At 37.2% G+C, this 14793-nt stretch overlaps 1 protein-coding gene across 1 annotated transcript in view; it reads right to left on the bottom strand.

Moving 5' to 3' along the window:
- Nucleotides 1-8735: 8735 nt before the first annotated feature.
- Nucleotides 8736-14793, bottom strand: part of ASIC5 (acid sensing ion channel subunit family member 5) — a 47084-nt gene continuing 41026 nt past the window's right edge. The window contains exons 8-9 of the mRNA XM_004382063.1: nt 9947-10038; nt 8736-8926 (exon numbers count right to left, since the gene is read on the bottom strand). Of these exons, the coding sequence (XP_004382120.1) occupies nt 8736-8926; nt 9947-10038 (283 nt within the window). The remainder of the gene's footprint in view (nt 8927-9946; nt 10039-14793) is intronic.

Genomic DNA, 14793 nt, shown 5'->3' on the forward strand with positions numbered 1-14793 from the left:
GTAGTTACCAGAGGCCACTGCTCACTAAACTTCAGATTCCATCTGGGATGGAGGGAACATAACCATGTTCTAGCATTCAAGACACAAATTTTCAACAGCACAGGATTCTAGGTATCATTGTGAAACTCTGATCATCTGCCTTCCAACCAATTAGATGTGCCATGGGCAGAGTTCTCTGTTAATTTGGGACACTCTGGCCAGGAAAAAGCAGTGGTAAGAGCACTTACCAGATACGTACTGTAATAGTTTATTTTCTGTGGAGTATTCCTACGAAGGTAGTCCTCTAGCCTGAGTCTTCATCATCCCTAGCCACTGTCTTCAGATTTCATTATAATCAAGATATTTCTTAGTCTTTCCTGAGTGAGAATACATTCTCTTACCCAGAATCGTTGGAAAGGATGATGCTCCATCATTTTAGAACTATGTATAATCCATTATATCCTTACATTATCCTCCCAGGTAGCATTCAGTAATGCCATGTCCACTTGACTCAGCATAGCAAGTCTTGTCTCCAAAGCCCCTTTTAGTATGTTGATACCAATATTGGTTAATCTTCATCAGTTTATTGCCATTTTCTAATTATTTTATGTGTGCAGGTTATATATGCTTTATGCAACCAAATGAATAATGTCCATCAGAGATTTTTAGTTCAGTATATTCAGCTTCTAGGTGCAGTCCTTTGTGGAGAGTCATCAGTGGTATATGATCATACAAAAGTATGAACAGGATAAACATAACTAAAAAAAAAAAAACAAGCAAAAAAATAAAAAAAAAAACACAACTTAAATGATGACTCTAATCTGCTCTTTTTCAGGCACGTCATCCAGGCATACTGGTTGATTTCTTTCCTTCAAATAACTCAGGTAGAATTTTTGGATTGATTTCATAGTTTGGCTCAGGTCACTTCTCCATCTCATGGTAAAAGCAAATCCAGGATATTTTTCTCAGCATGGATCATGGCATACAACCACATCTGAGAGAGCTGAGTATTAATTCTCTTGCTCTGATGGCTTCTCTCAGGAAAAGAATGATGGCTCCTTTACCAGTGTCATTGGTCATTTATGTGCTCCCTTCCCATCTGCCACAATTTCTCTTTCCATTTTTTACCTGTCTTAGCTCAGACTTCGCCTCTCCAGGTAAAAATTTCTGGTTCATCCATACTGTCCACCGCAGGCAAGTAGCAGAAATAGCCTCCCTAGAAGGGGAAGACATTTTGTCCATTGCCAAGAAGGAGAAGCACTAGAAAGGTAAAGGATATGGGACTATCTCTATCAAAGAGAGTGGGCCAGAACTTCCACTGAATCCTAGGTTAACCACATGATATAGAATCTCCACTAAGCCCATTTGTTGTCTTAGGAATATTTCTATTTTCAGAGTAATTGTGTGGTAATACTTCCTTTTCTAGGATACAAGTGTAATCCCAGGCCTGGTACAACTGGATCCAGTGATAGAAAATGCTTCTGAGGTGAAAAAGTCACAGTGTGTGTGATTTTATCATCCTCCACCCTTCTTTATCATCTCCACATCCCAGAAACTTTTTCAAAGGTGTTTCTCCTCTGTTACTGCTCATATTCAGATGAAGTACATATTTACTCATCGATCCAGTCAGCCCCTCACGCATCTATCACAGTCTCTCTGCTTTTATTAATGGTGTTTTGATTCCAGCGAGGGTGCTAACATATTAACAATCGGCTCTCAAAAGAACTATAAGTAGTTGCTGCATCAGATGACCTACAGCTTCAAATTCCCAGCGATCGATGCTGAGATGCAATCTGAGAATTCTACCAAAGATTCCGGTCTGCATGTGTTCATTTGAAGATATTTCCAACATGATTGTGCTTTAATTAAAGTCAAAATATTCACTGTGGAAGGATATTGGAAAATTCTCAAGGTGCTCATTTAGCATGACCAATTAAAACCTAGCAAAAAGTGAAATTGACCTACATGAGACTGTAAGTCAGGAACTGCAAAGCCCTCTATTTACATATAAACGCATTCCAACATTCAATTACTGGCTCAGATATAGGTGATGCAGCTGCAACATCTCTTTCACTTTCTTGCTCTCCAATATGCTATTTCATGATAACTCTAATGCCTTCCCCTGCACCATAATCACCAAGCTCCACTTATGGCTTTCAGAAATTGCCCTCTGCTTCTACAGCAAGATTAACAGTGTCTTGTTTACCACCACCTAACAACTGCAAAATTTTTTGTTCATAACCACCAGATCATTATACTTATTTATAGGATAGGGTTGAAGATCCCCTATCAGGGGTTTTGACTCTGAAGTCAATCATCTTTTTCTGCCAACACCTTATCAGAGAAAATTCAGTACCCTGCTCCAACACCTTTATTATCCCCTGCTCCTCTTTGGTGTCATTTGATTAAATTCAACCAATTGGGATAAATAAAATTAATTGTATGGTGCCCTTTAAGTGAGGTAGCTGACCAAGTGATGATAGCGTTCCTTCCTTTCCAACAGCAAAAGATGTGTCAACAGGGCCTGTGGCAGCAACCTTGTCAATCTCCTCCTCTTCATCCCATTTCTTATTATTTATCTAAAAATTTCCATTTGTCTTAGCTGTTTCTAATTCTAATTTCCCTTATTACTCTTCTTGTTTTTCTGTCAGCCACTTTCCTCCTTTTGGCTGACTCAGACCTTTTGCCCATTATTCACGTGCATACATGGCAACATCCACAGTTTCAGGCTCTTACGTGGCCTCTTCCCTTCTTAATAGGAGGGTTACATAAGGGCCCAAGCCTTTATTATGCATCCACAATTGTTCGGTTCAGGATTGTGTCATCTGGGAGTGGCTCACTGCTGGTCATAACAAAACAAACGTAGGGCTGTTTGTAACCAATGTCTCAAACGCTTCAGAAGGTGCATTTCATTTTTCCGTAGACGTGGGAGTTCCAAATTTGACTTTCACAGCTTTAACTCTCTCTATTCCCCCCTTCATCAATCCCAAAAAAGGGAACACTCTTATATTTAAAATTCTGGCGAATTGTTAGCATGCTGAACAGTGTAGGCAACTGAAGATTAATTCCTCCTGAGTAGTTCCTTTTATTCTATTGTGTTTACCATAAGACTATTTGTCCCTTGATCATTTAAGCAAATTAATGAAGATAGCAAAGATTCACAGGCAACTGATGGTGCTTTTCAGCCAAATAATTCAATTCTCCTTTGGTCTTACGGCCACTTGTTTGATATCACATGGCATCTAGATGATGCACTTAGCAATTAAGGGTCATAAAAGAGGAAGTAGCCTCTTAAGGGGACATCCTATTTTTTAAAGTTTCCAATAGAACTTTTGATATAAAATGAAGTGCATTTTTGTTTGTTTCAAATACCAGTCTCAGTTTTACCTTCTCTGGCGTTTCATTTTCTTTCTCTTCCCTCTTCAGTGATTTTCCTTTCACTAAAGTAATGAGCCCTGGTGGCGCAGTGGTTAAGAACTCAGCTGCTAACCAAAAAGGTCAGCCATTCAAATCCCCCAGCTGCTCCTTGGAAACCCTATGGGGCAGTTCTGCTCTGTCCTATAGAGTCACTATGAGCTGGAATTGATTAGATGGCAATGGGTTTTTTTAAGTGATTAACAAAAATGAGGGTATTCTGTTTCTAGCATCCCCCCTTCATTTGACTTCTCTATTTCAATCCGTTTTGCCAATTTCTCAGATGGTAAAGCTGTATCATGCAAAATCTATGGATAATATATATAAATTTTCTGATAATCTGCTTCAGAGCTTTTGCTACTTTAAGTCAAGGGTAGGGTGACAACCATTCAGCATCAAATTCTCATTAGATCTTCAATGCCCATTTTTTGATTCGGGCACCTGAAAGTCAATACCACTTCTTATACCACATTGAAATGTCCACTTCACTTGACTAGCTGCATTAGCGGTCTCGGGTCTAAAGTCTATGGTCTTATGTCTGCATTAAGGGAAGAGAGGCTTAAATTCTAAGAATTTAATTTCTTTAATTTCTTAGCTAGTTATTTTTTTCCATGTCAACAATCCCCCTTTAATCTCATTCAAACAAAATATGTTTTTGTTTTTTTCTTCATTTTCACAGCATAGGAATATTGGAAGATAAACTAGTGAGAGTTATGAAATATTTAAAATTTCTTATAATGCAAGCTTCATCAAGTCCAAAAACATAGGAGAGTCATTCCCATGATATTCTTCCTCTTGACCCATTTCATGTCAGACATGCAATACAATTATGGAATCCCTCTTTCATGAATCATCCCAAACACAAAATGTTTCAAGATCTGTCAACATATTTCAAAGAGAGAAAGAACAGCATCTCCTTGGTTTAACTTAGGATATTTGGATAAGTAGAGGAGAGAGGAACTGTGATGCAGGAAGTAAGAAACTATCTTGCACTAAGTCCAAGAATCAGTCCCACTCATGTCAGCACAACAGATCACTCTTCTCAAACTGTCAGGAGAAACAGGACATGCAACCCCATGTTCTAGTTTATTGTTGATTGTTGAGTCATAGGGAAGAGAAATGAGTTAATCTTTCACATTGCACCATCATTGTTAGTCTTTTATTTTTTCTTGTTTATTTATTTACTCCCTAATATCCCATTTCCCATTCCCCTTTTCATCACTGGCAATCTTTGTAATGTGTTTGTTATATATATATATTTGGTATACGTTCTTTTCCTTTTTATTGTGGTGAAAATATACCCAGCAAAACGTACACCTAGCACAATATATTGAAGAGACTTTTCCTAACTCCACTGAATGGACTTGGTACCTTCGTTGAAAATGAGTTGACCATAGATGTATGGATTTATTTCTGGAATCTCAATTCTATTCTATTGGTCTGTATGTCTATTACTACACCAGTGGCAGGCTGTCGTAATTACTGTGGCTTTATAATGTGTTTTGAAATCAAGAAGTGTGAGTCATCCTACTTTATTCTTCTTCTTCAAGATTGCTTTAGCTATTCAGAGTCCTTTACCCTTCCATAAATTTAAGGATTGGCTTTTCCATGTCTGTAAAGAAGTTTGTTAGAATTTTGATGGGAATTGCATTGAATTTATAGGTTGCTTTGGGTAGTATGGACATCTTAACTATATTAAGCTTTTGCAATGCATAAATATGGAATGTCTTTCCATTTATTAGGTCTTCTTTGATTTCTTTTAGCAATATTTTACAGTTTTCTGTGTACAAGTCTCTCACCTTCCAGGTTAAATTTATTCCTAGGTATTTTTTTCTTTTAGATGTTAGTGTAAATCGTAATGTCTCCCTAATTTCTTTTTCAGTTTGCTCATTGCTGCTGTACAGAAACCTGATTGATTTTTGTGTGTTGACCTCGTACTCTGCCACTTTGCTGAATTTATTTTTAGTTCTAATACCTTTTTGTGGATTCTGTGGGTTTTTCTATACATAGATTTATATTATCTGCGAAAAGAGATAAAAGAGATAAGTTTTATTTCCTACTTCTTGATTTGGATGTATATATGGAGATCTGATGGCACAGTGGTTAAGATTTCGACTGCTAACCAAAAGGTTGGCAGTTCAAATCCACCAGCTGCTGCTTGAAAACCCTATGGGGCAGTTCTACTTTGTCCTATAGGGTCGCTATGAGTCAGAATCGACTCAACAGCAACAATTGTATAAGCCTAATTATTCTGGCTGGGACTTCCAAAATGATGTTGAATAGAAGTCGTGAGAGTGGGCATCCCTACCTCGTTCCTGATCTTAATGGGAAAGCTCTTAGTCTGTCTCCATTGAGTATGATGTTAACTGTGGGTTTTTCATAAGTACCTTATTATACTGAAGAATTTTCCTTCTATTTATATCTTGCTGAGTAGTTTTATCATGAAAGTGTGCATTTTTTCAAATGCCTTTTCTTGATCAGTTGAGATGATCATGTGGTTCTTTCCCTTTGTTCTATTAATGTGGTGTATTACATTGATTGATTTTCTCAAGTTGAACCACCCTTGCATTCCTGGGATAAATCCCACTTAATCATGGTGTATGATCTTTCTAATCTATTTTTGGATTTGGTTTGCTAGTAACTTGTTGATAATTTTGCATTTATATTGACTAGAGATATTGGCCTGTTGTTTTCTTTTCTTGTGGTGTCTTTGTCTGACTTTGGTACCAGGGTAATGCCTGCCTCATAGAATGAGTTAGGAAGCGTTCCCTTCTCTATAATTTTTTGGAAAATTTTAAGCAGTATCATAGCCACTTATTCTATAAATATTTGGTAGAACTCCCCAGTGAAGCCGTGTGGTCAAGATTTTTCTTTGGAGGTTTTTGATTACAGATTCAATCACTTCGCTTTTTATGGGTCTATTGATATCTATTATTTCTCCTTGAGTCAACATAGGGAGTTTATGTGTTTCAAGAAATTTGTCTTTTTCCTCTAAATTATCTAATTTTTTGGTGGTACATATTCTTTTATGACACATGTTCTTATTCTGTGTGCATGCATATTTAATTTACGTAAACAGTATTGTAGTGTACTATAGACTTATTGTGTTTTTACTATTTTTTTTCCACTCAGCACTCTACTTTAAGACCTATCAATATTGTAAGGAGCCCTGCTGGCTAACCAAAAGGTTGACAGTTTGAAACCCCCAGTGGCTCTGTAGGAGAAAGATGTGGCAGTCTGCTTCCTTAAAGATTACAGCCTTGGAAACCCTATGAGGCAGTTCTACTCTGTCTTAAAGGGCTGCTGTGAGTTGGAATTGACTAGACAGTAATGGGAACAACAGGTGTCAGTATTGTTGTGGGTACATTGAATCCAAGGCTTATTTCTGCTGTTTGGTCTTCATGTCTTAAGCTGGGTTCTATAAGAAGCAAAACCAGTGAAGTGTATATGTATATATATATATATAGAGAGAGAGAGAGAGAGACAGAGAGAGAGACAGAGAGAGAGAGAGATTTATATCAAGGCAATGGCTCACATGGTTGCAGAGGCTGGCAAGTCCCAAGTCTATTGGTCAGCTGTCAGGCTGGAGGATTCTCCTGACTCACATATCTACAGGGGCTGACAAACCCAAAATCAGCAAGTCAGATGGCAGGCTGCTGGCTCAAGTTCCAAGAACTGGAGGTCAGATGATGATGAGCTGGATGCAGGATCCAGAGAGAACAAAAGCCAGTGAGCTTTGCAAAAATGTCCATGTATATTGGATGCAGGCCACACCCCCAAAGAAACTCTTTCAATTGATTCACTGCTCAGAGCAGATCTCATCATGGAGGTGATTATATCAGATCTTATCATGGAGGTGATTACATCATTACATAACTGCCAAACTACATCATAACTGTCAAACTATTGATAATCATGGCCCAACCAGGTTGACACACAACCTTGACCATCACAGTCTTCCACAGAGTGCATTTATACTATTTACTTTTTTCCCCAGTATTGGATGCATAGATTGCCTCCAACTCCTGCTACATACACAATGACAGAATGAACATCCTCATTTGCCACATGGCTGTGGGACAATTTCTCTTGGGTACTTACTCATGACTGGGATTTCTGAGTCATGACATACACATATTCCTAATTTAAGTACTGACACAGATTGCACTGGCCCATTCCCATGCACACTTGCTTATAATTAAGCCTCAACATAAAATTTTAAGATTTTCAGGTGTTATCTTCATGTGTCCAGGAATGAAATGGGGCCCAGCAATATGAGGCAGAAGGAGTTTTGGTTTAGAATGCTTTGACTTGATTATTTCTTAAATCTGCTTTAGGGAGGCTGCTGAAAATTCACCACTGATTGAATCGTTCTAAGAGGCTGAAAGTAGGCTGATTTCCTGAGGGGTAATGAGGACATTGGGGGCAGCGGTGGTTCAGTGGTAGAGTCCTGGGTTTGATTCCTGGGCAATGTACCTCAAGTGTAGCCACCACCTGTCTGTCAGTGGAGGCTTGCATGTTGCTGGGATGCTGAACAGTTTTTAGGAGAGCTTCCAGACTAAGATAAACGAGGAAGAAAGACCTGGTGATCTACTTCTGAAAAATCATCTAATGAAACCCCTACATGTCAGAATGGTCCCATTGTGCATGGGGTTGCCATGACACAGGGCCCAGTTTGATGACAGCTAACAACAATAATGAGGACACTGCAACCCTTGAATCTCCTCTCTCTATTAAACAGAAGTAGTTGGTAAAATGATAAAACACTGTGTACTCACAGTAGACTACAGATTTAACCATAGTTTCAAATAGATTTAAGTATCCACCTACATAGGAACTAGATATAGACTTCTGCCCTTCTGAAAGTCAGTTGCATATTAGAACTCTCTAGATAAAAGGAAAAAAATATGTTGAATATTAGTGAAAATGAAAATTCCCAGAAATTTAGTAAAACACAAGTTATACATATTATTTCTTGAATAAAGAAGCGTCCTGTCTCCTTATGTATGTAAATTAGACTTACCAGGTCTAATTTACATTTTGATCATAAAGAATGCCTTTTTCCATTACACAAAATTTATCCATTAAAAATTTTTTTTATGAAATACCTACCTCTTTTTGCATTCTTTTTTGTGCCTATCTCTTTTTTTTTAATATAATTGAATACACATACATACATACATATAGATACCCATATCCACATATATGGATATACAGATAAGTACAATGGCTTTTATTGAACCACCAGATAATACAACATAATATTACATAACAATGAATTAGTTATGAATAAATCTGAAAGTATTGTGAAGACAAAAGCAAGTTTTTATCCTAAGTGTACATTAGCATTCTTGAATTCCTTCTTTATTCCCCAGCTGATTCTGAGGTTGAGGCGTCCACTGGGTCATTTTAGGTATCTTCAGCAAAAACAAAATGCATATCCAGTACAAATTGGTGAATATATATTCAATAATTTCTATAACTGTAATCATACTGGCCCCACAAAATAGACCCAGCTGACCGCCAATATCTGCTGTAATAAAACCAGCAAAAAAATTGAATAAATCACTGTTTCCTTACAATAAGCAAATTAAACATTATTAGAACTTAAATTATTTGAAACTAATAAGTTAATCATAACTGTATTATATGAAGATGAGTTAATTATATTATTTTAAAACTTATTATAAAGCCTAAAAACAAAACCAATTGCCATCAAGTCGACTCTGACTCATGGTGACCCCATGTGTTGTATTTATTACAAAGTAACAGTAATTAACAATATCTTAATATAATCATTATACAAACATAAAATCTGCTTCCCAAAAAATAACACGAAGTCTTTGAATGACACGAAGTCTAGGCAAAATCTTGAAAGATTTTAGAGAATTACAAATTCAGGTTCATATGCTGAACAAAGAGCACAATGTGTCATTCAGGTGACGTTATTGGATGATGATGCTTCTCAGCAACATAAATTTTCAAGCAATTTGTGATTTCAAGTATCCAAAGTTTCTTTTTAAGCATGTGCAATATTTCAGTTTGCTAAAATGCCTTAACACAGAACTGCCTTCTTAAATAAATTATGTTATTAATCTTTTTATCAATGCCTCGGGACAGTCTTAGGATCATTCTGCTTCTGGTTGCTTGGTAATTAAGCATTGGCTTTTCCAAAAGCTTTAGGGAATCTGTATACTTCCTCCCTATTCAGGGCCTCAACTGCCATGTCTGACTGAGGTCATTTGGCCTGCCTCAATCTTCTGTCTCTTATCTGGCTTCCTCTAATACGCAGTGAGATCTAGCAAATCAGACATTACGTTTGTTAAGGACTAAATAAAAAGGGGAATGAGAAGACAGTGGCTGTTTCCTAAACGTCCAGCTTGGCCTGTCCAGATTCTAACTTTCAGCCTTGTGTGGAGGTAAGAGGTGGCTGACAACCTACACAAAGGTAGAATTACTGAAACACATTACAGTAATCACTTGCTGAGGGGGAAGTCTGTAGAAAAAAAGTCTAATAGAAAGGAAAATTGAAGAGCAACTAAATAACACTTACCAAGCAACTCAGACACGCTCACGGCTTTTTGCTGCTGTGTTATCATATAGTTTAAGTCACTGTAGTTTATTTCAATGCTCACAAGGTTCTCCCTGGAGATAAGAGCAGAGTTAAGGTAATCGAAGATTGTCAGCACTACCTCTAATTCCTTTGACAAAAATAACATTAATCTTTGGTTCAGAAGTTATTTAATGTTGAATTAGACACCCATTATGTTCAATATTAATTAATTCATGTTGCTATTTAGGAACTCAAGAAATAGACCAACAGCAGAACCAAGAAGTTTTCTGTGTATCATTCCCTAGGGTGACGGTTAATTTCATGTGTCAACTTGGCTAGGCTATGGTGCCTAGTTGTTTGAACAAACACTAATCTAGGTGTTGCTATGAAGGTATTTACTTGTAATTCATATCTAAATCTATTGACATGAAGTAACCCCAAAACCAAACCCACTGCTGTTGAGTTGATTCCGAATCGTAGTGACCCTATAGGACCGAGTAGAACTGCACCATAGGGTTTCCAAGGAGGGGCTGGTAGATTCAAACTGCCAACCTTTTGGTTAGCAGCCAAGCTCTTAACCGCTGCACCACCAGAGCACCGCATGAAGTAAAGCAGATTATAATAATGTGGGTGGGCCTCATTCAATCAGTTGAATACCTTAAGAGCAAAATCTGAGGTTTCCTAAGAGAGATGAATTCTGCCTCAAGACTGTCACATAGGAATCCTGCTGGAATTTCCAGCCCACCACCTGGCCTACTGATTTTGGACACAGTACTGCTGCAGTTTCCAGCCTATCACCTGACTTTAGATTTTGGACTTGACGGTCCTGACAAAAGCGTTAGACAATTCTTTAAGATAAATCTCTCTGGGTCTCTTTACATCATTCTCTCATATGTGTTTGTAATAAAATATTTGTACATAACTTTCATCTACTGAATAGTATTTATATTTAATATTTTTCCAGTTTCTTGTTGTATTAGTCAGGGTTCCCCAGAGAAGCATAACTAATTATATATATATATATAGAGAGAGAGAGAAAGAGAGAGAGAGAGTGCCCTGGTGGTGTAGTGGCTAAGAGTTCTGCTGCTAATCAAAAGATTGGCAGTTCGAATCCACCAGCTGCTCCTTAGAAACCTTATGGGGCAGTTCTAGCCTGCCCTGTAGGGTTGCTATGAGTCAGAATCAACTCAACAGCAACAGGTTTTGGTGTATATATATATATATATTTATTATTATTATTTATTAGATTATTAGCAGCCAGACTAATATGAGAAACTGGAAAAATATTACATATAAATAGCTATTCAAGTATTTACACACATTTAAATGTACATATAATTTTAATTCACATCCTGGCTCTATCAATTCTTACTTATGTGTCCCCAGAGAAATCACATTGTTTTCTTGAAAATGGTTTCCTTACGTGAAGTCAGGATTTTTTAGAGTTGGATTCCCAGAGTTGCGGTGAGGAGGGATTAAATAATGGATATAAGGAACTGGCATAGAACCAGCATACATTGGATGTTCAGTAGATGGTAGTAATTTACTTTATGTCATTAATATATTAGGTCAAAGACTCTGTTCTCTTAGTGTCTTCTAGAAATCTTCATGTGACCAGAGCGACTAAATGCTATTTTAAACTCTAGCTCTTCATGAGGTCTTGAAGGCCCTTGCTCTATCTCCAGTTCAGACCTTTACCCTGACCTCCAACTACATATCCAAGTGCCTCTTGGTGGTTCTACTTAGACGTCTAATAGGTTTTTCAAATTTAACATATTCCAGGTGAAACTCTTGCTGTTGCCCCATTTATAATGCAAAATTTCATACCCCACATCCAATCTATAAAAAAATCCTATTTGCCCTACCCTCAAAATATATCTAGAATTCTATCACTTCTCACTCTCTTCATTGCTATCACCCTTGACCAAGTCTCCATTATCTCTTACCTGGATTTTTGCAATAGTTTTACGACTGTTCTCTCTGCTTCTAACTTGAATGCAACCCATCCCAATAAATACTCATCCTCTGTTCTTCACACAGTTACCAAAGGAAGCCTTCTGCAATTTGTCAAATCATGTCAGTCTTCTGCTCAGAACCCCACAGAGAATTTCCAGTGTAAGTAAAAGTCCTGCATGGCCCTATACGATCCCTGTCTGCCACCTCCGTCCTCACTGTGATCTTTTTCAACTTGTCTTCTGCTCTTCTTGGCCATTGCCTGTTCTGCTTCAGTCACACCAGCTTCCTTTCTGTTCCTTCAACACACAAAGCACACTCTTGGCTCAGGGCCTTTCTCTGCATTTGTTTTTCTCTCCTTCTGGAATGTTCTTCCCCTATATAATGCCAAGGCTAGCTCTTATGTCTCCTTTATCAGCACCAGTATCAGTTACCCTGGAGTTGATTCTGACTTCAAAGTGTCCAGAGCAACCACAGACACACATTGCAACTGACACTTAAGAAACTATCATTTGTTGAGTTTTAGGGTGGTATCAGAAAAGACAAAAAAATCCACAGTTACCTAAAAAGGCTATTAAAACATGTCTCACTTTTCCAACTACCTAGCTGTTTAAGTCAAGATTTTCTTCAATGAAAATAATGTAAAGTAATAGATATAATGAAGAAGCAAAAATGAGAACACAGCTGTCTTCTACTAAGCCAGATATTTAAATAGATTTGCAAAGATCCAAAGCAACATTACTCCTCTTCCTAAAATTTTGGTTTCAGAAAATAGTTATTATTTGTAAATATCTTTTATTTCGATTAACAAGTGGTCAATTTATTATTGTTTTTTTAAATGAATTAATGAATTCACATTTTACAGTTTAAATTTATAATATGGTAAATGTTGATAGGTACAAAAAGAAAAGTTCACTGGGCTCTTCAATAATTTTTAACAGTGTGACGTTCCAGAAGCACTGATTTTGAGAAGTCATTGCTCAAATGTCCCCTTCTCACGAGGTTTCACCAGATCACAACCTACGACCCAGAGAACAGCCCACTTCTACTCTGGCTCTCCCTAGCCCCATCTTCTGCTTCCTTTCCCTCCACAGCACCGTCTGCCAAGACTTCATATTTTTATTATCCCAAAAAAAAAAAAAAAAAAAAAAAAAACTAAACCCGTTGCTGTTGAGTTGATTCCGACTCATAGCGGCCCTTTAGAACAGAGTAGAACTGCCCAACTGCCCAATAGGGTTTCCAAGGAGTGCCTGTTGGATTCGAACTGCTGACCTTTTGGTTAGCAGCTGTGCCCCTTAACTACTACGCCACCAGGATTTCCTTTTATTGTCCATATCCACCTAGATGGAAATAAACACAACGAAGGCAGAGTTTGCCTTTTGTACACTGAGACATTCCTAATGCAGAGAATACTCCCTGAATCCTGACACATACTTGGTGCTAATTATATATTTCTAAAATGCATGAATAGGGAAAAATTTAAAGACAAATCTAATGAATGAAGGGATAAATATTACACTGTCTGTCTTAGAAGCTAAGGTGGAAACCAAACCACCTACTTTTCATAAGTCAATATTAATTCCCATTGAGAATGGACTCTCTTAACAATGTTACCTGGAATTATGTGATGTTCTTTAATATATCTAAGAAGCATGGCTGTAAATCACTTTTCTTTATTTTTTACAGCTTTAGAAATCAATATTCTCAACAATGTTTAATTCAAAATGTATCATTAATATGTTTACTTAATTTCCATTGGCTTAACTCTGGGTAACAGGAGAATGTACTATACTTAAGTAGATAATCAGGAGGTATAGTAATATTTACAAATAATAAAAGAGTTGTCAAAGTGAAGGAAATAGTAAAGTTGCCTTGGAAGTCTAGACATTTTAGTAATATTGCAACCGTTTTCCTGCAATGTACTCCTAATATGCATGCACATAGGTAATATTGTTTAATTTTCCAAACACAGAAATCATAACCATATTCAAGCATTAGCCATCTGCGCGTTTTAGAGAAGATAAATTCATTCCCCACAAAAAATATGGTGATATTTACTCAACTGCTCTTAGTTAATCTCAGTAATTTGGGTGTCAGTGAATTTGTGTGTCATGGTGAGAGTGAAATTGTTCGGGATTTAAGTCCAAGAATATTTGTTTATTTCAGGAGAAGCACAATTAAAAATAAAACCTGGATTTTAATAAGAGTAAGAAGGTCAAAGAAAAACAGAGTGCCTACTGCATTTAGAAAACAGCGAAGAGATGATTCCACTTGCTTGAACATGGGGGCTGTACGAAGGAGAATGAATTGGTTTTGCATAAAGTGAACAAATTCATGCAAATTTTACTCCAAAAAATTTTAAATTAGAACAGCAATTTAAGAAAGTTATTTTTAAACTAATGAAATTGGCTTAGAATTCAGCCTCAATTTACCTTTATATTCACCTCCACACTGCCTGTTTAAGTCAAACTAACCTTCTTATCATCTTCTTAATGGGGTTCAGCAGCTGCTCCATGAAGCCCTGGGTTGACCATACTTTGGGGTTGGTTTCTGCCCCAGGAAGAAACACATAACCAGCTTCATGATCAAATCAGGAGTTGCTTTATTTTAAATCATTCTACTGCTAAGGTTTCATGTCTCCTGACAGAATTTGTGGTTTCTGATTTACTACTCTTGGATTTCTGGTACCTGTACACAAACCAGTTTCATAATTACATTTGTGGCTTCTACCCACCAGCTCTATCTAGGATTTGGGCAATCCTTGAGTCCAACAATCTTTGTTCCACTACTTGCCTTAGTCCTCCTGATGATGGACCCCATATGTAAATTATTTGATGAGATTTATTGGAGAGCTATTTAAAATAATCCAGCATAAGCAAAAAGTAAGGGTTCTC

Source organism: Trichechus manatus, unplaced genomic scaffold (genome assembly GCF_000243295.1).
Source record: "Trichechus manatus latirostris isolate Lorelei unplaced genomic scaffold, TriManLat1.0 scaffold00089, whole genome shotgun sequence".
Classification (NCBI taxonomy): Eukaryota; Metazoa; Chordata; class Mammalia; order Sirenia; family Trichechidae; genus Trichechus; species Trichechus manatus.